This window comes from Drosophila albomicans, chromosome X (genome assembly GCF_009650485.2).
Source record: "Drosophila albomicans strain 15112-1751.03 chromosome X, ASM965048v2, whole genome shotgun sequence".
In the NCBI taxonomy this organism is placed as follows: Eukaryota; Metazoa; Arthropoda; class Insecta; order Diptera; family Drosophilidae; genus Drosophila; species Drosophila albomicans.
In genome coordinates this window covers 5,527,119-5,554,932 of record NC_047627.2, presented here as the reverse complement: position 1 = coordinate 5,554,932, position 27,814 = coordinate 5,527,119, and the positions used below count along the sequence as shown (strand labels likewise).

The 27,814-nt window shown below is 35.0% G+C and overlaps 2 protein-coding genes across 2 annotated transcripts; one reads left to right on the top strand and one right to left on the bottom strand.

Moving 5' to 3' along the window:
* The first annotated feature begins 44 nt into the window (after window positions 1-44).
* LOC117568317 (molybdenum cofactor synthesis protein cinnamon) lies at window positions 45-4,075 on the top strand. The gene is made up of 7 exons (XM_034248882.2): window positions 45-205; window positions 285-1,066; window positions 1,127-1,575; window positions 1,637-1,795; window positions 1,856-2,018; window positions 3,187-3,288; window positions 3,368-4,075. Exons 1-7 carry the CDS (start codon window positions 175-177, stop codon window positions 3,509-3,511), a joined length of 1,830 nt encoding a protein of 609 aa, XP_034104773.1. The 5' UTR covers window positions 45-174; the 3' UTR covers window positions 3,512-4,075.
* On the bottom strand, window positions 3,686-27,814 carry LOC117568318 (uncharacterized oxidoreductase SAR2567). The gene is made up of 4 exons (XM_034248895.2): window positions 27,639-27,814; window positions 27,121-27,221; window positions 4,396-5,168; window positions 3,686-4,337 (listed from the first exon to the last, which is right to left on the bottom strand). Exons 3-4 carry the CDS (start codon window positions 5,156-5,158, stop codon window positions 4,117-4,119), a joined length of 984 nt encoding a protein of 327 aa, XP_034104786.1. The 5' UTR covers window positions 5,159-5,168; window positions 27,121-27,221; window positions 27,639-27,814; the 3' UTR covers window positions 3,686-4,116.

Sequence of the window (27,814 nt, the reverse complement as noted above, 5' to 3'; positions counted from 1 at the left end):
GCACTAAAAATGCCCAAAACGCGTTGTGGCTTACAAAAACGGTCGAAGCAATCGAAAAGTTTTTTTGGTGCGTGTTTCGTTTTGAGTGCTAAACGCTTTATTAAACACAATTTAATTTAATTGGTAGCAGCAAGTAGTGAGCAACTGCGCAACAGAGCTTACATAAATGTCGCCATGGATGCCATCACATTTGCTGTATTAACAAGTAAGTAGAACTTCTCAAAACTTCAATTCTATGAGAACGATCTACAAACTTTTTTTTTTTGTTTTTTTTTTGGGAGCAGTTAGTGACAGCTGTTATGAGGAGCCTGCAAAGGATCGCAGCGGACCACGGCTGGTGACGCTGATTGGTGAATCCTTCGACAATGCCGATGTTATTGCCAGCGTGCTGCCCGATGAACGCGATCTGATACAACGCGAGCTGCGCAAGTGGATTGATCGTGGCGATGTCCACATCATTCTGACCACCGGCGGCACCGGTTTTGCGCCACGTGACGTCACGCCGGAGGCAACTAGACCGTTGATCGACCGCGAATGCAATCAACTGACGCTGGCCATTGCAATGGCATCGCTGCAAAAGACGAAATTTGCGGCATTATCGCGTGGCATTTGCGGCATTGCCGGCAACACGTTGATATTGAATTTCCCGGGCAGCGAGAAGGCTGTCATCGAATGTTTTGATGTGGTTCGTGATCTGTTGCCGCATGCCGTCCATCTTATGCGCAACAATCTGCGTCTAGTGCAGCGCACGCATGCTGCACTGCAGCAAACTAATCAACCGGAACAGCGTCAGCATCATCGACATGTTTGTCCGCATAAAACTGGCGCTGGCAACGATACGGATCGCAATTCACCGTATCCCATGTTGCCAGTGCAACAGGCACTTGACACCATACTGAGCATTGTGCAGCGCCTCAACTACAAGGATGTGCAGCAATTGGAAGCGCTGGTGTCACCGGTGAATATTCCGCCGTTTCGTGCCTCGATCAAGGATGGCTATGCCATGAAGTCGACAGGCTTCTCGGGCACCAAACGCGTGCTGGGCTGCATTGCAGCTGGCGATAAGGTAAGCTTAATGATTGACTTCATCAGCTTCATATGTTTTTAAAACAATATTTCGCTGCAGATCGTTGAACATCACCTGCAGGAAGATGAGTGCTTTAAGATCAATACGGGTGCACCGTTGCCTTTGCATGCGGATTGTGTAGTGCAGGTGGAGGACACCAAGCTGCTGCAGCGTGACAAATATGGCGACGAGAGTCTGGTGGACATTCTCGTCGAGCCCAAGGCTGGGCAGGATGTGCGCCCTGTCGGTCATGATCTGGCCAGGGGTGAGCGTGTGTTCCCTGCCTACGATGCTTCACCCGTTGTCAGCAATTCGCTGCTGGCCTCCGTTGGCAGCCAGTTGAGTCAGCGCAAGCCCACCGTGACCATAATCTCAACGGGCAGCGAACTGCTGGCACCCAATCAGCCGGCAGCTGATGGCAAAATCTATGATTCGAATACCACAATGCTGGAGGAGCTGTTGGCCTACTTTGGCTTCGATTGTCTACAGCATCGTGTGCTGAGCGACGAGTAAGTCAAAGACGAGTATTACCAAAGGGAATTTGTCAACTAAACTTATGCTCTCTTTTAGTTTGGACAATATTGAGCAGACGTTGTCGGAACTGTTTAAGACTGCGGACTTTATCATTTGCAGCGGTGGCGTCTCCATGGGCGACAAGGATTTTATTAAGCCCGCATTGCAGGCGCTTAACTTTAAGTTGCATTTCGGACGCGTCAACATGAAGCCCGGGTAAGCTTTAAGAAGCAGCAGCAAAAAGCATTGAATTTGAAATGTGTTCTTTCTCTCTAGCAAACCGATGACATTTGCGAGCAAGGATTGCAAGTATTTCTTTGGCCTGCCCGGCAATCCCGTCTCCGCCTTTGTCACATTCCATCTGTTTGCATTGCCAGCGATACGCTGGGCCGCCGGCTGGCCGCGTGCCAAATGCTCCCTGCCCGTGATCAATGTGACGGTATGAAACACACACGTTTTAATTATTAATACAAAAATATGTTGTGAAATTGCAGTTGTCGGCGTCGTTATCGCGCGACCTTTTTGCCAGCATATTCTGAGCTGAGCGTAGATTAGACGCGAAGTGTGTGTAGAAAGCACTCGACCACATATCGCAGACAATTGAGAAAGCCAAAAACCAATCAATCAATTTCCTATGCGCATTCCCCCCGCACACTCGATTCTATGACGCTATTGCGCTGCGTCGTTATCTCTTTTCTTAAGTTGCTTCCGATAAGCGCGAGAACGTCTTAAAGGCTTTCGTCAAAATCATGCAGCAACTTGAAGTGTTTGGCTCTTATCGGGCTAGCACATAAACAAATATGACTTTCACAAGTGTTTATAAGTTAACTAGTTAACTTTAAGATTACGTTCACTATGCTAATGCAGAAATGTTGGCCAAAAACATACGTAAAATTGATTTATGGCTAGATAAATGTAGATAAGACTATTCTTTAAATGCTTTAAATGCTTGGCATAAACTGGAACATTTAAAAGCGCAGTGAATTTAGTTTATAGTCAATTTTGATTTAATTAAATGAGCTAGTTTTTGGATGTTGGAATTTAGTTAGCAAGTCAACGATTCAGTTTTGCTTTGTCAATGATTTAATGTTTGACAGGCAGCAAATTAGTAGTTAAACTTTAGCTTTTTTTATTAATAGTTCAGTTGCTTTGTAAAATAGGTATTTATGTCGATTTGCATGCACAAGACAAGAGCAGATAGTTTATTATGTAGCTTTGAAGTAAATCTCTTTCTTTAGTAAACTCTTTTGTGCATATATCCGATACCCAAAGAGTAGAAGACTTGGTTAATTTGGCTGATAGTCTTGTATATTTTGCAGTCTATGATAAATTTTCAGTGTAGTACTATATCAATATACTAAAATTTGCATTTGGTTTTTTTGTATCATTTTTGCGACATATTTAGTAAGACGCACTATATCAATATACCAAATACAGTATTATATTTATAGTTTAGTATATTATCGGTATATTAATTCGGTATATTTTCAAATTAATACCGCATTGTTTGCGTGTAAGTTTTCTTACTCGTTTGCTTTCCATTCCATTATGTATTATAAAAGTAAATCTCTTTACTAATCCTCTTTTTTTTTTGCACTCCTTTGCAGCTGCTGAACGATGCCATCGACTTGGATGGTCGTCCGGAATACGTGCGTGCTGCAGTGAGCAGCATTAAGGGCCAGCTGCATGCCAGCGTCAATGGGGATCAGGTAAGTCTGGAGCCTAGAGAGGACAGCTTCCTACTTTTCACTCCCTCGCTAATCGCATTTCTCTTACCATCAACAACAGATCAGCAGTCGACTACAGAGCATTGTGGGTGCCGATGTGCTCATCCATTTGCCTGGACGCACAGCGGACAAGACGCAGGCGCGTTCGGGTGACGTTTACAGCGCCTCCGTGCTGCGCTACGATTTCATCTCAAAATACGAATAGATTGCGACAAATCAATCGCAATCGCAATCCCAATCCCAAAACAATCAAGAAAAGCATCACAAACAAAATGACAATAAACGTTACTAATTTTTTTGTATACATACATGGAAGATACATATAACTATATATGTATTTATATATTGATATGTTTGTATAATATTTATTGTGTATAAATCGTAACATTATGTATACGCAATGGTTGCCGAAATTTACCGAACACCGGCAGCAGGACTACAAATAAAAATATTGTAGCCTTCAAAAAAAAAAAAATATGCACAAAAAAAAACACGTATAAAAATCATCGTAATAATATTAATAATAATCAGCAAACAAAAAAATCCGTAGAAGATCGAAGCTGCAGATACATAAGGATACAGACAAGGATGCTTTAGACGAAGGACGAAAGATGCAGAGTTTGCTGTGTTGCAGTGTTGCAGTTGCACAATTGAAACGCGTTTAACATATGTACAGAAAGAAAGAAAGTTGTTTAGCTGCTGCAATCGTAATTTCCGGTTTCGGTTTCGGTTTCAGTTGCGGTTTCAGTTTCGGCTTCGATTGCGAATTCTCTTCCCAAAAAAATGTGCTTTTCTCTTTGCTTGCTGTGTTTAGACGGACTGCGTGGCGGCGACCGGCGACTCGCTGCTGGGACGATGTAGACGCAAGGATGAGCGGCATGGCAACGTGAATTGATACTTGTTGTGGGAGAGCAACGTGTAGCGCTGCTGCGGCGTATAATCCCACAGCGCCCGCTCAATGACCTGCAGGGCGCTGGCACTTAAAACATCCGCCGTATACTGTGTCGGAGCGCCGGGCACCTGCGAGATGGCTGTAAAATATAGGAATGAGAATGAGGATTGAAATTGCAAAAGTTGTTCTCTACTCACTCTGCGCCACGGGCGCCTTGTACAGCGACTCAACGGTCATGCCGCAAGTGTCGAGTGCCACAATATTGACGCCATACGGCTGCAGTTCCTTGCGCAGCTCATCGGCACACTTCTCGACGGCTACACGCGATGCATTGAACGCCACCAGACCATCGCCACCCATGCTGGCGCCCGCTGTGCTGCCGCCCAAATAAAGTAGACGACCACGCGTCGGACGCAGGAAGCCGACAAATGCCTTGGCCACACGCAACGTGCCGAGGATGTTGGTCTTCAGCATGTGCTCCCATTGCTGCACATCCTGCGACTCGACACGTCCACGATAAACGCTGCCGCTCGTATTGATCACCGCCGCAATGCCACGTTCGTTGGCATTCAAATGGGCGCCCATGGCAATCGTTGCCTCACGCAGCACATCCTCGCGTGTCACGTCCAGTCGCATCGGAATGATTGTGCCACTTATGGGCTCCTCACTGTACTCGCGTATCTTCATCCAGCCACAGAGCAGTTTCGCTGGCAGCGAGTCCTTTGCCTCCTTCATTCCAGCAAACACTCGGCATCCCTTGTTCGCCAGATACGTGCACAGCTGCAGACCGAGTGCGGTGTCAGCGCTGGTCACCAGCACCACACGGCTGACGGGCTGCTCCGCGTTGCACGCCTGACTCTCCTCGCGCACCTTGCATATCAGATAGATCAACAGCGCGCCGGCGATCGAGAAGAGCGCCAGCAGCTGGAAGGCCAACACCAGCATGGTCATTGGCTCCATTATGGCATCGCTGCAATGAAAAGGTAAACATTTTCCATTAGTCATTGATTCGTAAAAGAGCTTGAGAACATATTTATACCCTCAACTTATAGATAGGGTAGAAGGGTAATATAAATTTGTGCCTGCAGAAAATGTATGCAACAGGCAGAAAGAAGCATCTCCCTATAAAGTAGCTTTATCAGCTTCAACAGCTGAGACTCTATAGCCACATCTGTCTGTCTGTCTGTCTGTCTGTCCGTCCGTATGAACACCTCGATCGCAGAGACCTTAAGAGCTGGAGTTCTCCTTCTTTTTCAACAGCACTCTTTATGTTGCATGCAACATTTCTCCCCAAAATAGGAAAAATCCAATAACAAGCGTAATTTTGAAACTAGTATCGCATCTAACATATAATATAATAAGTATAGAGATTTCTTTGGGAATAACTATTTACAAAAACCTCATTTGGCAAACTAATAATAAATTATTAAAGGACTATCATCAAGGCGATAATTTTCAACTGCTGACTTATAAATTTAATACGCCTGTCCGACTCTCTTTATAATTTTTAAGCCCTCAATAATAATTTAAAAAAAAAGTAATGCGAGGAATATAACATACTATATATGCACTTTTAGATGCTACTTAAAATTTAAATTCAAAGAAATTCTCCCGCACACTATAAAAATCAATTGCTAGTTGCTTTTGTATATGGCAATTTTATGTATATTTTTTAATAATTCAGATTTCATTAGCTGCTTAAATTCGAGTTTATAGAGCCTATCAAAAAGTGAACTTCATCTGCATTAGCAAAAGGCAAGTTTAAGGCAATAAAAATGCCTAAAGTAGCTGTTGAATTGACTTAATGCATTCATTTGTGCTGGAATTTAGCTTATTTAAGGTCGCAGAAATGCCATAAATAGCTTGATTACATTTCAGTTATGAGTAATAGATTGATGACATCAAGTTGACTTCATAGCTTTTTCACTTTTGTTAAGCAGAAAAGATTTTCATGTCATTTAAATTTGAAATAAATCAGCTGTGAAATTAAAAATAGCAGCAAGTTTTTTAGTTAATATATTTTTGTGGAATGGATCTTATAATAACTATTCCAAAAAAAAATATAACGAATGATTTTTTTTAATAACTATTCCAAAAACACAAACGGATAGTTGTTCGATAAAAATAATAATAACTAATATATAATTCTATAAAATTGTATACACAATCCTTAAAGTAATACAAATTAAACTGGGAAACTTTTTTTGCGAAGGAAACTTTTTAACATTAACAAATTTCGATTTTTAAAGTGTCATTAAAAGTGGTAAGAAATCAGTTGTGAAATTTTAAAGCATCATAAAGATTTTAGTTAATCTCTTTTTGTGGTTCCTATAATAAAACTATAACGAATAGTTCTGATAATAAGCATTCCATTAAAATGATACAATACATAATCACATAAAATTTATTTATTCCTTAATGTGGTAACATTTCAAATGAGAAACTTCTTTAGCGAATGAACTTAGTGATACTTTAAAGTTTGTAGTTGTGTATTGAAAAGAATTCCGAATAAATATTTAGAGAAATTATGACAAATTGAAGATTTAATGTAAAATAATATTCAACTATATTGATAATATTTCACAATATCATTTATTATTATATCTTTCAATTGTTATCATTCACAATCAGCAACTGTAGTATTATATTATATCTTTCATTTGTCACCATTTGAAATATATAATATAAAATAATATTTAACTTTATAATTTGTATTATATCATATATTTCATTTGTCATCATTTCACAAATTTTCATTTCAGTTACAAACCTAAAAGTAGAACTTAATGCTAATTAAGTAGAACTTAATGCTACCTTTAAGTTTGTAACTGAAATCAAAATTAGAGAAATGACGACAAATGAAACATATAATCAAAAATGATATTGTGAAATATAATCAATATTAATATAGTTGAATATTTCACTAAATATGTAATATAAAGTAATATAATTAAATATTCTTTTATATATAATTTAATATTATTTTATATTATATCTTTAATTTGTCACCACTTCGCTAGGGTTTTAAGTATTGTATCTTGTAGAATTCGATAATATTTTGTGCATTTTGATTGCGGAAGAAAGTGCGTGAATGTTGCCGCTTGACGACGCATATTAGCGACGTTTAATTGCGTAACGGTTGCCGCTGGCGGATGTAACGCTTTGGTCACGAGGGGGTGGGGGAGTGCAAGTGGGAGTGGGAGTGGGAGTGTTACTGCGAGTGGGCGTGGCACATCGCATATGGCAAAGCCATTTCCGCATGTCGACAACTCGAAGACGTCGTCGTCGTCGTCGTTTGCCATGCGTTTCATTTGCAGTGAAATTCATTAAAAATAAAAAAACACCGGAACATACTCGAAACATTTGCAACATTATGGAGTTGCAACTTGCCGCATTTTGGGGGCATGAATGATGTAAAGATGGATGCACCGAGATATGCGGCTGTTGTCGATCTTCTGGATGGCATTTTTCTTTTGTTTTTTGTTGATTTTTTGGGTTGGGCATTCGCCCACAACAACTTTTACTGACGAGTTAGTAGCTAGATCAAGAAAGAGACAGACAAAGAAAGAGGGAGAGAGGACGAGCTTCTGCTTTGGCGCGTGCAGTGAAAACTTGTGAAGCACGTAGACATAATTTATTGCCAAATGCACGAAATGGGGGGCTGGACACGCATTGCTGGCCACGTGAAGAGAGACGCCACAAAGAGCCAGCCAAGTTGTAGTCTATGTATGTATATGGTCTGCCGCTTGGAAAAGTGAAGTCGCTTTTCGATTTCTGGCAAAGGGAAGAGCGAAGCTTGCTATGACCAAACCAACAGACAGACAGACAGACAGATAGATAGAGAGATAGATAGGTAGAGGGATAGAAAGATAGACTGACAAGCAGAGGACTGAGAGACTGAGAGGGTCGAGCTTACTGCCTCGTAAATTGTAAAAAAAGCGAAATAATTAAGCCAAGCAACAGACGAACTAACTAAATATAATACATATTTCATACGTAGTTAAAAGCAAACGCATCGCAGTCGCAGTCGCTGTAACTTGATGCGTTGCTGTCGTCGTAACTGCAACTCATAATTAAAGTGAAAATGTACATTAGATACATTTGTATCTCTTTCTCCCTCTCTCCCTCTCTCTCTCAACGAGATACTTTTCGTGCAGTTACAAACTGCTCAAGTTACAATTAGATATCACAAGATTATAATTGCGTTTTGTCATGTCAAAATTGCATCGCAACTTAAAAAAAAAAAAGTAAACTTAACCAGTAGAAAGATTTATGCTGTAGATAAAGTGAAATAAACACGTCTTTCAATGGTTCAATTTACATTTAACTAATATACTTAAATTTCATATTTAACTCTTTTTAAAAAACAGGAAAATTCATACTTAAAAAGTATTAATATTATTAAATTCTATATTTAACTCACTTTAAATATGCAAAATAATTTATGTTACTAGAGGCTGTAGAAAAAATAAAAAAATTCATACTAAAAAGTATTTAATTATCAAATATTCAATGACTAAATTTATGTTAAACTAATATCCTAAAAATTCCACATTTAAATCTATTTAAAATTTAAGCACTGTTATTATTTGCGATGCGTGTTTTAAATGTAAAACAATTTATGTTTAAAGTGGCAGGTTCAAAAATTAGTTTAACTGCATTGACAGTTGCATCTTTAAAAAGCACTTAAAATGATTGATTGCTCTACTTTTGAAAAGAGTGATTTACTTTATTAGATGAGGGCTAATTAAGTGACTACAAAATAGTTATGGAATTTGGCTATGAAAAATATCAATGAGTGAAGCACAATTCAAAATTTATGAAAGAGATACAAATAGAAAAGAAAGAAAAAACGGATTAGATGAAACCAGAAAGTAAAAACTATTTAAGTATATTCAACTAGATATGGGCAAATAATTTGTATATATATTATATATATAGTAACTATAACTTTTCTATGAAAAATTATTCAGTGATAGTTCAGATACAAATAGAAGAGTAACAAAAATAGATTGAATGAAACTAGAAAGTAAAACAAGTAAAAAAGTACCCGCGACATATTTTGAATAAAAGCAAAATACATAGTTCGGTATTATTCTTAAAATATACCGAATAATATACCACAAAAATACTAAAATTATACCATATATATTGTATATTGATATTGTACTACATTCAAAATATACCATAGAATTAAAAATATACTAGATTGTCGCCAAATCTGACGAATTTGCCAATACAAAAGTATTTCTTTGATAACTTCGACAATTTTTCAATAATTATAAAGACTATGGATGTAGGTACCAAAAATCGATTAGAATGTAAAAATATAAATGCTTATTTCACTAATTTTTGTACTATCTAGTTTCCTCCAATCTATTTTTCTGACTAATATATTTTTATCTGAATTGTATATTTTTGATTTGGTAATCACTGAATAACTTTTTATAGCAAAGATAAGGTTATTATATTATATATACTAATTGTATAGTATGGTATATATAGTATATATAATAGTATAATATAAGTAGTTACTGTATCTTATATATATATATATATCTGTAACTTATCTCAATCAAGTTGTGCGCTATTAAATTGCGCTTAAAGTTCATTGAGCTTTTTATTTTTTGAAGCAGTTGCTGCAGTTGAATTTTGGGCAACATCGTGTCTGTCAGCAGCAACAGCCACAGCAGCAGCAAGTGCAGCCAGTTGAGTGGCAACCAGTTAGCGGCACTTGGCTGCAACTGCAACTGCAACTGCCACAGCGTTGACCCAGTTCTGTGGCCAATTTGGAATGCTTGCTTTGCAGATTGACCATTAACATAATGTGCTTAGCTGTCTTGATGTTGATGTGTTGCATAATCGAATGCGTCGTGTTGCATCACGTTCGCATGTTGCATGTTGCACTTTGTATGTTGCCTGTCACTTGGCTGCTTATGTCAAGCAGTTCTAACAGTTGCTGCACAACACACGACAAGAAAATCTTCACGATTTGAGTTAACAACAGTTGACCAAGTTAATTGGTCATTTTCAATGCGTTGAACTTGCCACAAGTGGCAGCGAGACTGTGTCAGTAATGAGCCAATTGCAATCTGATTTTAATTGTTTATTGCTGATTGTGAGTGATTAAGAAGCCAGTTCAGATACAGCTACAAATAATAGCTGCAGATAAAGATACAAAGATAGTTGTCTGCAATTATGAGCTTAAAGTGATGACTTTCTACAAAGCTTAAAACTCTAAACTAACTCTATTTTGTAATATATATAACAATTCAATTAAATTTCCTAAAATTTTATATTTAATTCTTTTCAAATATACAAAATAATTTATGTGAAAATACAAAAACTCATCATTATTTGAAATCACTTTGTAAAAATATATTTTATGCTTCACAAAGTCTCTTTTATTGGACAGTTCTATAAGCAAAGTTTTGGGGACTTTAACTTTAAATTTAATGACTATGTAAACTATACTCTGTCTCCCTCTCTCTCTCTCTCTCTCTCTCTCTTCTCTCTCTCCCCCCTCTCTTAAAACAATTCATACTCAACTATAACATTGAGTTTAGTTTTAGCTTTGGCCACCTGTTTTGTGTGACGCTTCATTGTTTGTTGAGGCGCAGATTTGTTTGCTTGCCAATTCATGTTCAAGTATTCGTTATTCGTTATACTCATACATATTCATCAAGATTTATGTGAATGCATTCACACATAACTCAAACAATTGCTCTACTGTTTATTTCCTTTTATGCTAATCGCGAGGCCCGAAAAAAAAATCAACGCTAATTGAAATGTTTTCGACTACAGTTCAGCTTAAGGCAAGGAATAGAGTTAAGCGAGAGAGTGAGGAGGGAAAAAAAGGTAGAGCAGAAGAAATAGAGTAGAAAAGAGAGAGAGAGAGAGAGAGAGAGAGAAGTTGGCCAAAGGCAAACAAAACCAAACTCAGGTACAGATAGCAAGATACAATTACAGCAGCAGCCGCAGATACATTCATAAAATAAGTAAGCTGTGAGCTTAGCTCACATTTTTTGACATCATCAAGTCAAAGTCAGCCACAAAATTAGCAACGTTTGCATAGAACTCAAGTTTAGACGTAGACACATATAGATACATATATGTACATTTCGTAGATACAGATACAAATAGTTGTTGGCAATTAGAGTAGCACAAAGAGTCTTGACTCTCTTTCGAGTTCAAGTTTGGCTTTTAGTGAGCCGCTGTCGCTGTCGCAGCTAATTTTCTGCACACAAAGTGCGGCTCATTAAAAAGCAAACACACAAAAATGTATCTGTCAGCGTCTCGAGATGTATCTTTTCGGCCGCATACTTGGCATGAATAAATGTTATCTATGTCAGCCCAAAAAAAAAAACAAAGATAAACAAAGTATCTTTGTGAATCATTTTAGTTAGTCAACATTTGAATCCATTTGTATCTCAGCGAAATATATATTTTATTAATAAACGTTTTTCTCTTCATCTTCATTCAATTTACAGCTGCTCAGCTCAAACTCTGTCATCTCTGTCATGCACTTGACAATCACTTGGAAAGCACTTGAGCAACAACTTTCTTGCGCACTCTTCGGCCATAAATGAGACTTTAATCTATCATCAATGAAATCATAATAATGCCAGGCAAATAATGTTAATTAAACTCACGCTGTCTGGCAAAAGCAAAAGCAAGCAAAGCTTGATGATGATGCTGCTTGCTTGCAACCCACTGCGTATACGCAATATTCATATGTACGTATGATTAATAATGCTTAATAATAAGCATCTTTTGCCATTGGGATTAATATGGATGTGCATTATGGATGCCAGTTGAGTATGCGGCGAGACAAGGCTGACATATTTGGGTTGAATGTTAACAACAACAACAACAACAACGAACGACGACAACAACAACAATTGCTGCTGCTGAAATCGCCGCAACAAATCGGCAAATGTCGCAATTAACATATTTTAAAGGTATGTGCGATGTGTGTGTGTGAGTATGTGCAAGTGTCTATGTGTGTGTGTGTGTGTGTTGCTAACACACCCTGCACAACATGGCTGCCATGAAGCCATCGTCGTAATGCAAACAACAACGACAACAACAACAACAGCAGCGGAGACACGACTCTGTTCAAACATGTGAGTAAGACACGATTTTGACACTACATTTTAAGATACAAACAGCCAAAAACTCTAAAACAAAACTTAACAAAAATTTAAAATCGTTTGTTTAAATGATTAGAGATATCAAGTTACAAGTTGACTCTGCCCCTCCCCACGCCCCCAATGAGTCAGCGTTGAGGTAAAGCTGCAATTAAAGAGAGAGGAGAGATCGAGAGCTAGAGAAAGAGAAAGAGAGTGAGCAATAATTCTTCCCTTAGGATGAGAGAGATAGCAAAAAGTAGTAGAGATTGACTTTAAAACTAACTGAATTGATGCATTTTATTATTGCAAATATATATAAAAATATATCAATGAATACATAGAAATATATAACATTGAGATATAGATGTACAAAAATTGGAAAATGATGTCTTTCATCTTAAATATTGAAACTATAAATACTAGAAACTCTTTTCTAACTTTCAGTTAATATTTCTTCCTTTTTTAATTCTTACATTATAATACTTATAAAACGAGATTTAAGATTCGTAAATCAATTGAGTAAATCTGTAATTAAACTAACTAAATATTGCGCATTTATTCCTGATTTTATTGATTTTGTAGAAATAATAAGCACTCTGATATTTGCTTTTTATAAACAAATTTGTTCAATGTTTCTAATATATAATATTGAATAATTTGCAATTCTTATAAATCTTAATAATCTTTTATATCTAAATATGTAGTATACTCAATCGAGTATTAAGAATTTCTCTAACTACAATTTTTGAATAATTTCATTCTATTTGTAATTATAAATTGCATTTCTTATATGTCTTTTAAACATATAGTAGTAGAAAATTCTTATTAATTTTTTTGGTTTTATATAATTTATATAATTTTTTGTATTTGTAATTATTAGTTTACATTTTATATATATTTTTTATACACACTTTTTTTCATTACTTTTTTGACAAATATCTCATTTTTTTATATTTTCAATTATTAATTTACAATTCAAATAATTCCTATTAAACTTTTATATATTCTGTCGAGTAATAAATAACATACTTTCATTGATTTTATACAAATTTTTCAAATTTTGCAACGTTAAATTGTATCAATTTTATTCAATATTTATTTATTAGTTTGCATTTGATATATATTTTTTATTAGTAGTAGAAATTTCTCATTACAAATTTCATAGCGATTAGTTTAGTTAATTTTTGTTGACTTTACTCTTGAATGAAATACTAAATTTCACTCCTTAAAATTCATGTTTAGCACCACAATAATTTCCCTAATTACTTTCATTAGCTGCACATTCAAAAAACATGCTTCAATTGTGGTTTTAATTGCGACCTTTCTAATTAAGTTAACATTTGAAGTTACACTTATTGTGATTAACATTTTTTTGTACATCAGTTTAGTTTCTTGTCTAATTCTCCTTTCTTTGGCATTCGGACTGTGTTTAAAGATAGTTCGCTCTTTGCTTTAACTTTCAACTGGATTATAAAGTAAACTCTCTGAAGTTTGTTTCCTGAAAAATCGCAAGTGTTACGCGTCTATGGCCGAAAGGCATTTCTTTTTGATTAGTTGAGACTTGTATAATTGGGTAAAATATCTTCCGATATATATATTTCGATTTTCAATTGTAATTGGTTTGGTATTGCGATGGAATGCTTGATGGAAATTGATGGTGTAAAAATAGTGAAAATTGTTTATTAAGTGCGCAAAGCAAATGCGCAAAATTGAAAAACTCTAATGCCGCAAAATTCAGACCGCAATTGCAATTGCAATTATTTCTTTTCTTTGGACTTTTATTTTGTTTGGTTTTTGTTTTGCTTTGTTTTTTTTTTTGTGGCCTGGCTTCGTTTTGGTTTTGGCGTTTTGCCGCGCACGAAATTGGCTAATTGCCATAATTAAAGAATCGATGCAAAGAAAAGATACAAGAAAACAAAATAAAAAAAAACTTTATTATGATCGTGGTAAACGAAACGAAACGCAACGAAATGAAATACGAAACTCGAGTAGCCCAATTAATTTGCACCTCGAAAGCTGAAAGCAACAACATACTTCAAAATAACAATTGCAGACAAGAACGTAGCCAGCGTATTGTACTCGACTCTAAGATACCCTATATAATAAAAGATACATTAAAAAAGTATATTGTTTTTAATATCAATTCAATTTGTTTTTTGTTCAATTGTTCAATATTTTTTTTTAAAAACTTTGATATTCCAAGAAAAATGAATCATTTTTGAGCTTTTTTAGGATTCTGGAGATTATAAAAATCAACTTTTTTTTGTAATTCAAGTAATTTCGAAATTATCCAGCTATTGCATATTTATTCCTGATTTTCTATTTTGTGTAGAAATAATAACTACGCTGTTATCTTGAGATAGTTTTTCATTGTCAATATTGTCGGGATTATCTTCACCATAGTAAACATAATATTTGGATCTTATTTAAAACAAATTTGAAAAACTTTTAAAACTTTTTTGCAGTGTTCTTAATCATTTTCAGTTATTACTTTCACATTATAACTTTTATTTCTTATTATTCTTTTAATTATTATAATTATAATATCATATTATAATTTGTAATTCATATTATTCTTGCAATTATCATTATAATATGTGCTTCGCCGTTTCTTCCTTATTTCTTATTTGTGTTCCTTTGTTTTTGCATAATTTCATTAAAGTTTCACATTATAACTTTTAGTTCTTATTATTCTTATTATTCTTGTTATTATTATAATTATAGCTTCCCTGGCCGTTTCTTTTTAATTTCTTATTTGTATTCATTTTCCCTTGTCATTTCTTTTTTATTTCTTATTTGTATTCCTATACCTTCTAGAATGTCTAGAATGTCGCTTGGATTAGCAAATAGAATTATTATTAGCATGACTTGAATTTTTTCTTGAATATGTTTACAAACTGTCTTAGCTATATTTAAATTATTTGGCAATTATGTAAATTTCAAATTAACCTACAAGCCAAATTTGGCAAATTTCCCAGTTTATCAGTTTCCAGAGCTGCTCCTAACTCAAGCATATACCTTATATGGACAGACTTGGCGATTGCAGGGTATTTTTAACCAAGGTATGGCAACAGGTGCCAATGGGTCGCCAGCAGTTTGGCACTCAACGGATTTACATATGCCGAGCATGTCTATAAGTAGTACGAGTCTCTCGCTTATATGGACACTCGCATAACTCAGCGATTTCAGTTTGTATTTGTTTTTTTGTTTTTCTACCTTTTGGTATTTTGATGTTTGTTTGGTTTGTTTTCGGCCCGTTCGGCTTGGCGATTTCTTTCGGTTTAACACATTTTAGACACGCATTGCAAAGGAGGGGGAAACGCGACGTTTGTAACCTACGAGAGCGCTAATTTCGCTGGACAGAGACGCGACTCAACTCAACTTTTCGTCTGCCTACTACACCTTCGTCTCTCAGTCAGTCATCATTCCTGGGCCCACCTTTGAGTTTGGCCTAAATACGCGGATCTCTCTCCAGACAAACAAAGGTGAAAATATGCAGATATCTTTCGACTAGCTTGCCATCTCACTCACTCTCTCTCTCTCTCTATCGCTGTCCCGCTGTGTAGGTGTAAACTTGTTATGAATTTCAATAGATTTATTAAGTTTCGGGTTTGGTTACGTTTACGAAACTTTTGTTTTTATACCCGCTACCCAAAGGAAAGAAGGGTATCTCTATAAAAGATAGAGCAGGACAAGTATAGTGTATTCGGTATATTTTAGTATTTTTTCGGTATATAATTACGTATATTTTGTATGTAATTATTATGAGACAGAGCTATAATTTTGTTTTCGGTATATTTTAGTATTTTTCGGTATATAATTTTGGTATATTTTAAGCACAACACCGCACAGCTATAATTTTGTCTTCAGTATATTTTAGTATTTTTTCGGTATATAATTTCAGTATATTTTAAGCACAACACCGCACTGTTTTGCATGCAATCATTATGAGACAGATGAATAATTTTGTTTTCGGTATATTTTAGTATTTTTTCGCTATATTATTTTGGTATATTTTATTCATTTTATACAGACTAAAGTGCGAGTATCTCATAGTCGAGCACACTCGACTGTAGTTTTCTAACGTGTTTCTCTTTGAACTGTTTGAAATGCGTTGCTGCAACGTCGTCTCAGGGTTCAGCTGGTATATACTAAATATATATAGTACATATAGTTTATACTTTACATTCGTCCCTGGCGTTCATTAATAAACGTGACCAGCTCAACTCAGCGAACCGAACTTGATGCAATTGCATTCGATTTCATTCGATTGATTTTATAATGACATAATGACAACTTCATTTTGATGATAGCAGTCAATGTATTATGTAGATATAGATAAAGTTTTAGATCTCAAAGATACTTGTAAATATTTGACGAGATATTTTTACATTTCAACGGGCGTTTCAAGGTATCAATAATGATCACAATGACGCCGCCGTTTCGCTGTGTCTGTCTGTCTACTCTCCTTATAGTCAGTCTGCTTGTTTGACTCGACAACAACAATTTAAGCAACAATAACAATAACAACGACAATAAACACTCAGCAATTTTCACTGAAGTTCGCTGAACTCTTGAAAGCGTTTACCCGCAACATCAACTCGCGTTGTCTTCGCTGTCTTCGCATTGTCTTCTTTGCTGTTGATGATGTTTTGAGACGAAAGTGAGAGAAAGAGGAGAAGATTGAAAGGGAAAGAGATGGAGATGGAGGGAGGGGGGTAATAAGACCCGCCTTGCATAGAGTTGTGTGTTTTTATGCACCGCCACCCAAAAAGTCGACCCTAATGCTGTCCTTGTCCCTTGACTACCGCATTTTCAAGTTCAACCGCTGTGAAATGCGGTGTAAAATTGCGAAAAACAAAGAAAAAAAAAAACGAGGGGGAGAGTGAAATATAGTTGATAATAAAATGAAAACATTTGCAATGCTTTCCTTTGTCAACACAAAGTCTTGAGATTAGATCATCGTCGCGACGAGGTGAGCTAAGCGAGGGCGTTGACGACGCTCTCGAGATGACGGCACACTTCCAACAACATCCCCCTCATCTCAAAGACTGATGACAAATTACAGCTTCAAGATGACACCAGCCACATGACAGCGAGAAGATGGCAAAATTAGAGGCAAGCGAATTGAGATTTACACTCATGTAGACTCGTCTATCTCTTGAGTTCCATTTAGAATGACTTAAGTCAGTCGTTCATTATATTGTTTTGTTTGCCAGCAATTAATTATGAAGCTATCCGAGCGACTGCTTGGTAAACGCCTTAATTATAATGCTAAGGTCTTTTAAATGTGAGGTTATGTTCGGCACTTCGTACTAAATAAAGCGACTTGGTCGAAAATACCATTTAAATTGCCAGTTAATTGATAGATAGTTGGTAAAATGCAAAATGCATTTCATTATACGTCAAAGTGTTGGGTTTTTATAGGCAACACTTGGAGAATGTGAGGTTATGTATGTGAATAAAAGGGAGTGTCAACAAAAAAAAAGTAAATATAATTGTTGCTTATAATTGCAAGTGCACAAAGTGACTAACGAGTGACCAACTTATTGCAAATGTTAGTTTTTATAATGTAATTGTAAACTTTTTTAGTGTAATTTTGAAGAGACAAAAAGTGAGGTTATGTGTGACAAATGTAATCTATTTGTGGGTCAGTTGATTGACAAGATTATAAGATTGCAGCTGAGATAAAGTATAAATTTATGCAAAGAGTTCAAATTTGATGTTTACATGCTTACGAAAATCATTTATTTTTTATTTTTAATCTATATTATGCAAATTTGAGGGTTGACTAAAAATGTTCACAATTCGAAGCGAATAAAAGAACAAAAACTATGTAAAGTGGCAAAAGCCATAAATGTCAGCACAATGGCAATAAAAATGTAGATTGATTTAAAGCGAAGAAAGCATAAAAAACTGAATGTATATAAAAAGAAAAAGAGAACAAAACAAAACAAAGTGTGTGTCTTGAAATGCTTAATGAAGCGATTGAGTAAAGATGTCATTAATGGACTGAGGCATTAACTGTGAGAGCTCGCACTTGAGTGTACAAACATACATAATACTATATATACATATACATATGTGAATTCCGTCAGTTAATCAGCTTAAGCTATGCTATAACTTCATGAGCTCTCTTCGCAGCATTTTTCACACAAATCGCATGTCTCGTCACAGTGCATCGCATTATCATTATCGCATATGGAATTTTATGAGGTAATACTTAGTGGTGAAGTACGACTGACTTCATACTTGTATATGCGATTTACCCTACACAACACTAAACCGAGCATTTTCACACGCTCCCCGACTCGCGCTCCGCATTTCTTTTCAACACTTCAAAATTAAGTTGTCTTCTTTATGTGGCATTCGAGTCGCTCTCTAGTGTCGCTTTGATAGCTTTTTTGTTTTTAATGTACAGACAGAAAAATGGGAAAAGATAAGAATAGGAATATAGGAATAGGATAAGGAATGGAATAGGAATAGGAATAGGAATAGGAATAGGAATAGGAATAGGAATAGGAATAGGAATAGGAATAGGAATAGGAATAGGAATAGGAATAGGAATAGGAATAGGAATAGGAATAGGAATAGGAATAGGAATAGGAATAGGAATAGGAATAGGAATAGGAATAGGAATAGGAATAGGAATAGGAATAGGAATAGGAATAGGAATAGGAATAGGAATAGGAATAGGAATAGGAATAGGAATTGGAATAGGAATAGGAATTGGAATAGGAATAGGAATAGGAAAGGGTATATAAGGAAGAATGGAAAGAGGAATACAGAAGTAGTAATAATATTAAAATGTAGTTATTTATTACAAACTAGGAATAAGAATAGGAATAGGAATAGGAATAAGGATAGGAATAGGAATAGGAATAGGAATAGGAATAGGAATAGGAATAGGAATAGGAATAGGAATAGGAATAGGAATAGGAATAGGAATAGGAATAGGAATAGGAATAGGAATAGGAATAGGAATAGGAATAGGAATAGGAATAGGAATAGGAATAGGAATAGGAATAGGAATAGGAATAGGAATAGGAATAGGAATAGGAATTGGAATAGGAATTGGAATAGGAATAGGAATAGGAAAGGGTATATAAGGAAGAATGGAAAGAGGAATACAGAAGTAGTAATAATATTAAAATGTAGTTATTTATTACAAACTAGGAATAAGGATAGGAATAGGAATAGGAATAGGAATAGGAATAGGAATAGGAATAGGAATAGGAATAGGAATAGGAATAGGAATAGGAATAGGAATAGGAATAGGAATAGGAATAGGAATAGGAATAGGAATAGGAATAGGAATAGGAATAGGAATAGGAATAGGAATAGGAATAGGAATAGGAATAGGAATAGGAATAGGAATAGGAATAGGAATAGGAATAGGAATAGGAATAGGAATAGGAATAGGAATAGGAATAGGAATAGGAATAGGAATAGGAATAGGAATAGGAATAGGAATAGGAATAGGAATAGGAACGGGAACGGGAATAGGAATAGGAAAGGGTATATAAGGAAGAATGGAAAGAGGAATACAGAAGTAGTAATAATATTAAAATGTAGTTATTTATTACAAACTAAACTATTTTTTCTCGCTGTGTAATGTCATCGCAACCTCTTGACTAAAGCATTTGATTTAGAGCCGTTTTATTGGCCAACTCTTGAATGCTGTTGATGTGTTGTTATCTTAACTGTTTCGGTTTTGTAAATTTGATCATTTTTGGCTGGACGATGAACGCTGGGCGCTTAATCGCCTATTTACCAGATATTACCGCATTTTGTGCTCACCCCCCTTGAGCGCTTTCTCATGTTAATGAATAGCCCTCATTCCATGACGATGCGGCGTGCTTTTATGATGATCATTTTCACGATATAGTTTGATCAATTATGCAAACTATCGACGCGACAAGCTTGCTCTCTGTGTTTGTGTTTGTGTGTGTGTGTGGTCGCTATCTATATTGTATATGTGCAGAAACACGTCTATACTTGCAGCGACACGCACAGTCATGTTTTGTTTTTCTGTTTTTTTTTGTCTTTTGCGGAACGGAAACTCAGTTCTTAATTGTCGGATTTGGATTCCGATAATTGTATGTGCTGTGTTCTTGCTTCGACTTTTAGATACGCTATAACTTTGGCAACAAGTTTAAAACACAACAGACATATTTTTGTCTTTTATTTGAGCTGAATGAACTCGCATATCATTTCGACTATTAACATTTCTTTTTAGGTTCTAGTCACGAAATTACTCGCTTCCGTTATGTTGCACTGGGGAAGTGTTTGCCAATTTTAATTACAGTCTGCAGTTTGCATTCGCCTTTTTCATATTTCGTACATTTTCATTCTCATTTTTCATTTTGCTGAATTCTTTTGTTTTATTTGTGTGTGTGTTTGTATTGTGTTTTCGTTGAAAAGCCAAACTGCAATTGCAGTTGAAAAACTTAACGCTCCATTCAGCTTTAAAATTGCTTTGTGCCACTTTCAAGTGGAATTGTTTTTTTTTTCATCATTTTTATTTTTTATTTACCTTCTATTTGTGCTGCTTCTACGACATCGTCTTCTAGCTAGACTTTACCATTGTTTTGTCTGAGTTTCGTTTTATTTTTTGTTTTGTGTTACTAAATCGTCAATTGCATTTAACAACAACGAGTTCAAATCAGCTGCCAACTTCAATTGCAGCAGGTGCAGAGTTTGCATTCACTTTTTGGGGAGTAGTTTGTATCTCGTTCCTGAGTTTGCATATAGTATGTATATGTAGTGTAAGTAAGTGCGATATGCTTCATATGGATGCGATTTGCCATCCAATCAGCAACGCCAATTGCTTAGAAATGTCACTAAAAGTCACGTTCCACTAACGCAAATCACCCACATTTCGCCCTCTCTCTTCTGTTTTTTTCTGTGCTGCGCAATAAATGGGTCATGTTTTGTTAGAGTAAAGAAAAAAAAAGAGAGAATCTTAGTTAAATTTGCGCTTTATCCAAATGCCTGCCTAACTATTCTTAGTATGCAATCTTTTTTCAAAGTTTCCAAAGTTTAGAATAACTTTTTTGACAATTTGCTTTAACTTTTTTCAAATAATGTGCAATCTTTTTTCATCTCTTTTTCAAGTTTAGGATAATTTCTTTAACACTTTATCCAAATGCCTTCTTAACTATTCTTACTATGCAATCTTTTTTCATTTTTTTCGAGTTTAGGATAAGTTTTTTAACACTTTGATTTAACTTTATTAACTATTCTTAGTATGCAATCTTTTATTTTAATTTAGGAAAAATTCTTTAACACTTTATCCAAATGCCTTCTTAACTCTTCTTACTATGCAATATTTTTTCATTTTGTTCAAGTTTACGATAAGTTCTTTAACTATTCTTAGTATGAAAAAATTTTTTTTTCAAGCTTAAGATAACTTCTTTAACACTTTACTTTAACTTTATCCAAATGCCTGCTTAACTATTCTAAGTATGCAATATTTTCACTTTTCTTTTTAAGTTTGCAAACTTTAAGATAAATTCTTTAAGACTTTGCTTTAACTTTATCCAAGTTCTTAGTATGCAATCATTTTTTTTTGTTTCTTTTCCAAAGTTTAAGATAAATTGTTCAACACTTCACGGCACTCCCATAAAATTATGATTGTGTTGTTAGCTTTAAAATAGAATTTCATTATTTGCCACTGAGTTTGCTCAAACACTACATTCATTAAATTTAAGTTTGTTGCCAAAAAGATTATTGAATCGAAGGCCCTGACAGTAAATACTAAATTTTACTACCAGCTACTAGATTGAATTGTTAAAAATAATCATAAAAAAAAATGAATGTTAGCTCCAAGTAATGCCAAAGATTTATGAGTTTTTAAATGGTTTTTTTTTTTGCGATTGGCATTTTCATGGCAGTGTGTTAAGAGTTTTGAGGTGACTTTAACTGGAAGTCATCAATTTAGTCACTCACTCACTTCGTCTCCCCCCTCAGTTTCAACCTCACTTCGTTGCGCATGCGTGCAAAAAATTAAATTAAAAAAATGGAAGAAATTAAAATTGAAAACAACAAAAAAAAAAAAACATTTTCAAAAGCATTGCAAATATTTATGAACAATAAAAATTTGTTGTTTAGCTTTTTTTTTTTTTTTTGGTTGTAACCGCTGGCATTGTTATTGCTATTTTTGTTGTTGTTGTTGTTATTTTTGTTAGTGTTATTAACTGGCAAAGTCGCAGTCTTTACGCGTACGCTTCAGGAATTTTAATCACTTTTTTGTGCTGCATTTGTTTTACTTTTATTTTCTTGCCTCCATCCATTTATATATGTACATATATATATATTGATTAATTAATTGTTTGTTTTTATGTGTTTTGTGCGTTGGCAATTCGATTTCCATTTCAATTCGATAGAAAACAAAAATGTTTTCGTTTATGGATTGCAAAGAGTCTATAAATAAAAATGCGAATGCCAATTTCAATTCCGGGCCGCAGTTGAAATTGAAACCTCAAGAGCGCGCGGGGGGCAAACTGCAGCAGCGGGAAGGGGCAGAGAGGAGGGGAGGGGATAGGGGGAGACCTGCTTGCAGCTTGGGGGCATCCACCCAAGCGTCCTACTTGGAGCTGCTTTGCTTTGCTGCCAATTATGGACAACGTCAAAGACGTTGTTCGATTTGAAAATTTCACTTTTTTTTTCTGTTTGTTCACTCTTCGCTTTTGTTTTTGTTTTGATTTTTGTATCTGTGCGTTGCGTTTGAACTTTTTTAGTTAGTCACTTGGCATTTGGAGCGTAGTACTACGTGCAGCTTGGGAATAGGATGATTTGCAATATGCCTAATAGCCAGATCCGCTCCAGCAACAGCAACAACTACGTGCAACGTGCAACAACAACTTGCAACAGCGAGTTGCAGCAAGTGCAGCATGTGAGTCAGCCAAGCAAACCGACCAAAGTTATAATTAAAGCTTCGCTTTCACCACAAAACCAATTGTCGAATACTTATCAGTACTTACAGCAAACAACTTAGAATGCATTCGTCGAGCATGCCACACTTGTTAGTTACCCTAGAAAGCTATTTGGTACTGAATATTGCACTTCATATGAAATCTTCAGCATATTTTATGCAAATATTTAACAATTAAAAAGCACAAAGCAGAGAGCTGACAATAAAATGATTAATAATGTGCCCACAAAGTTAAGTAGCTTAAATTATGCAATATTAAAATATACTTATACAATTATGTAAAGCAAAGCATAAATATTTCAAACTATAAAAAGTAAAAAAAACAAGAGTTTATAACAAAAGCAAATAAGAAAACTACAGCTGAGTGTGCTCGACTGTGAGATATGCGCCATTTTTTTTTTAATAAAAGCGGAACAATTAGCTATTAATTCTAAAATATACCAAATTAATATACCGAAAAAATATTAAAAATATACCAAAATATTTTAAACTGTGCCAAATGAACATACCACAGAAATACTTTAAAAAATATACTAAAGGCTATATTTGGTATATTGATATAGTATATGTATATATATATATGTATATGTATATATGTATATTCATAGTATATAGTCAGAATATACCATAGAGTGCAAAATATACCAGATTGTCAGCCAGTAAGTTGTAGTTTTGCCCCATACAAAAGTGTTTCTTATATAATTTCTACAATTTTTATTCGATCGCTACCAAATTTTCAGGATTCATAAAAACTATATTATTATTGTTTGTAAATTCGACACTCTAGCTTACTACTTTTACGCTATGGGTAGCGGGTATAATAACTTCATTTTTTTGCGATAATTTTGCGATAACTTTTTAATTAAATTTAAAAATCTCAGAAAATTTTATACAAATTCTGCTAAAGTTACAGTTAAAGTTAAGTTTTCTGTTAAGTTACGTTACATAACATAATGCTAAGGTTCCAAACTTCTTAAGCATTCTCTAGTTTCGTTATATAGATTGGTTTCTAATTTGATATTTCAAGCAATCTATTATATTATTTTAATACAATATATTACTCTTCTAACACTTTTGTTTTACATATAATACAGTTTTTAAGCTAAGCTTTTCAAACTCTGTAAGCGAAATTCTTGATGTGTCTTCAGTTCAGCTCTCTTCGAATGGACTCAGCCCACTGGGTGGTCACAGTTGTGGGTCAAGCCATCGCCCTCCAGCCCACTGCTCAAAGTCAGCATTCAAAATGACAGCAGTGAAAAGTAAAAAAAAAAGAAAATTACAAACAACAAATGAAGCTGTCAATTCGCCAGAATTAAGTTGAGACACGCATGTTGATTGTAGAATTTCGTGTAGCTAAAAACGCACAGATGCAAATACGAAAACGCAGACAAATCTGCGGACACAGCAGACAGTAAACAGCAGATACAGATACAGATACACAGCGGCAGATACAGAGATACAAAAATTAAGATAAACTTGTAGTTGGAGTTAAAGTTATGCGAAGACAAGCTTCAAGTTGTCTATTTGTAGAGCTCAGCTTCGCATCTCGCATGTTTTGAGCAATGACCTCAACTGTTTGTTTATTGTTTTTCTTTACCTTAATTTCAGTTTTCTTTTCTTTTTTCCTCATTTCACACTTTTTATTTGTGTCGTCGTCGTTGTCGTGCGTGATGTTTTTTTTTTTGTATGGCATTTCTAAGAGATGTTCAGCTCAGACTCCAAAAAAAAGCATACACAAAAATTGGGAGGCATGTGGAAAACAATGCTTAACTGTAGCTGTGAAATACTGCAATAATAGAGATCAAAGTTCAGCATACTTAAGATCAACAACAACATTTACAGCTAAAGACCAGTTGAATCGAGTTGATCGAGTGACAGCTGAATGCAGACAGCGCATCACAGCACAGGAGATTATTCACTAAATGTTGGTCAAGTGCTTTGATTTTTCTCGCTGACCTTTTCAACAACTCATTTGTTCATCTCAACCATATACCATCTTATACCCTTGACGTCGCTGCTTGCCATATAGGGTATCAATTAATTGGGTAATAAACTTACACAATTTATGTTGTAATTTAAATGTCAATGTTCTGCTTAGCATTTACCAAAGTAAAGTGATCTCTTTAAAACTTTATTACATTACAATTTCCATAGAGTTCCTTTCTTTAATCTCTGGAATTTAGCCAAATGATTTTTTTTTATAATAAATAAGTTCAAAAATAATACATTACAGAACTGCATTCTTTAATGTCTGGAGTTTAAGCATCAAAACTTATTTCGAACTTTAGTAAGTAATCGTTTTAAAACTTTTTTGCAAAGAAAAAAATATATTACAATTTCCATAAAATCAAAGAGCTCGAATCGTTAATCTCTAGAATTTAAGCATCAAAACTTATTTCGAAAATTAGTAAGTAATCGTTTTAAAAACGTTACTACAACGAAAATAATACATTAAAATATTCAAAAAAAAATGTAATCTCTGGAATTTAAGCTTAAACTCTTATTTGAAAGTTGACATACACTAAAACATCCATAAAAAAATCAATAAGCTTCATTCTTTAATCTTTGGAATTTAAGCTTCAGAACTTATTCATACTTTAGCAAGTAATCTATTTAAAACATTTTTTTTTTTTTAAATAATACATTACAATTTCCATACAAACAATCAAAGTGTTGCAATCTTTAACTTTAACTTTAACTCTTATTTGAAAGTTGACAAATTATACACTAAAACATCCATAAAAAAATCAATAAGCTTCATTCTTTAATCTTTGGAATTTAAAGCATAAGAACTTATTGAACTTTAGCATTTTTTTTATTATAATAAAAAAGTTGAGTTCTCTTAGTCATGTTTTGTTTCAAGTTTAAAGTTTAAACAATAATCAATATTGTATAACTGGAATATAAACATCATCATCAGAAGTATTATTCTATTAGTTGAAATACATAAAGAAAGCTAGGAAAAATACTGAATCTTAAAAATAAACATGCACTAAATGTGATTTGAACTCACAAATTTCACAAATGATTTAAAGACAACTTAAGTTAAAGCAAAGCAAATTAAAGTGTTCTTGCAATATTGTTGGCATTTAAAAGTTCAGGAAGTTTGTTGTTTTTTTTTAATCGTTTTTAATCGTTTAGGTATCTCTTAGTCGCGCTAACTTGAGTTGAGGTGAACTGAGTTGTCTTGACTTTGAGACGACATTAAAACAAGAACTGCCCAAGACAAAGTGGCTGCTTTTATGCCACATTCATTTGCATACAGGTATTGTTGGATTGTTTAACTTAAGATTGATGATAATTCCAGCGATTTGGCACGAGCGAGACAACGCAGCATGTCGTCGTCGTTATTGTTGTTGTTGTTGTTGTTGTCTCGCTTCATTCTGCTGCTGCTGCCCGAAATGATGACTGCGTAAGCATCAAAGGGGCGTGGCGAAGGGAATGCGGAATGAGGGACGAAGATGATTACGAAGTTGGGGTCAAATGGTTATGCGACATATTGTTCGTTTTCTTTTGCTTGGGCTCTTCGCATTTCGAAATGCAGCTGGATAGGATGGCCATTGTTATCGAACCTATCGATAGGTTATGCTTGGCTGGGCGCCGACAGGTGTCTATCGATACGATTTGATTGAATGCCGATTGTTTCCATTGAGTTATTGTACTGGCTTTTGAAAGTCAAAACCCCCCCATTGACATTGACTGTAAGTGCGCAAGGGCGGAGGCTAGGAAAGAGTTGAGTTGACGAGGAAGGGGGAGGGGAGTGCGGAGGGTTGTCTTACTGGCCCGATTTCTTGGCAGTCAATTAAAATAATATAACACACATTTAAGTACGTATTTGTTGTGGAGAGACTTACCCTTGATAGAGACGCGTGCGGCAAAAGAAGATCAAGTTTAATTCCTAGTTTAGATGTTTTTTTATATAGTGCTCTCTCTCTTTATCTCATTCGCACAATAGCTATTAATAAATTTAGAGAAAAAACAACCTAAATAATGTAAACAAAATCAAAATCAAAATTCAACAAATAATTTAAACACTAAGCGAGTTTTTGGCGATGCGTCTTCAGCTTGATATTGAAAACTAATAAATAAAAACGTTTGATAAATGCAATAAAAAAAGGAAAAAAAAAATAAATACAAGCAATTTTTGTGTTTGATTTTTAAAACACGCGACGCGTACGAAAACAACAACAAAAATTAAAAAAAAAATTAAACGAAAATAACAACAAATCACATTAAAATGGTCTTGAGTTTCGTTGTCGGCATGTGGAATGTAACCGTACGAGTTTCGGTTTCTGTTTTTGTTTTTCTTGTATTCGGTTCGGTTCGTTTTGTTTTTGCTTTTTGCCTTTGCTGTTTACCAAATTTCACGCACAGTTTGGTCAGCAACTTGACGACGACGACGATTCGTATGTCTTCGGCTTCGTCTATTTTTGTTGTGCCTGTGTGTGTGTGTGTGGTTTCTGTTGAACGTTACGCGACACGCAAAAACTGCCGCGACTTGAGCTGAGCTGAGCTTCGACTTGGCGCTTTGAGTTCGTACCGAAGACT

What these genes read in the sequence shown, in the direction of transcription:
- LOC117568317 (XM_034248882.2), top strand. Translation starts at nt 175, where the DNA reads ATGGATGCCATCACATTTGCTGTATTAACAA. An exon ending in CACATTTGCTGTATTAACAA is followed by an intron (nt 206 to 284) that starts GTAAGTAGAACT and finishes TTTTGGGAGCAG; the next exon opens with TTAGTGACAGCTGTTATGAG. An exon ending in CCAGCGTCAATGGGGATCAG is followed by an intron (nt 3,289 to 3,367) that starts GTAAGTCTGGAG and finishes CATCAACAACAG; the next exon opens with ATCAGCAGTCGACTACAGAG.
- LOC117568318 (XM_034248895.2), bottom strand. Translation starts at nt 5,158, where the DNA reads ATGGAGCCAATGACCATGCTGGTGTTGGCCTTCCAGCTGCTGGCGCTC. An exon ending in CAAGGCGCCCGTGGCGCAGA is followed by an intron (nt 4,338 to 4,395) that starts GTGAGTAGAGAA and finishes TATATTTTACAG; the next exon opens with CCATCTCGCAGGTGCCCGGC.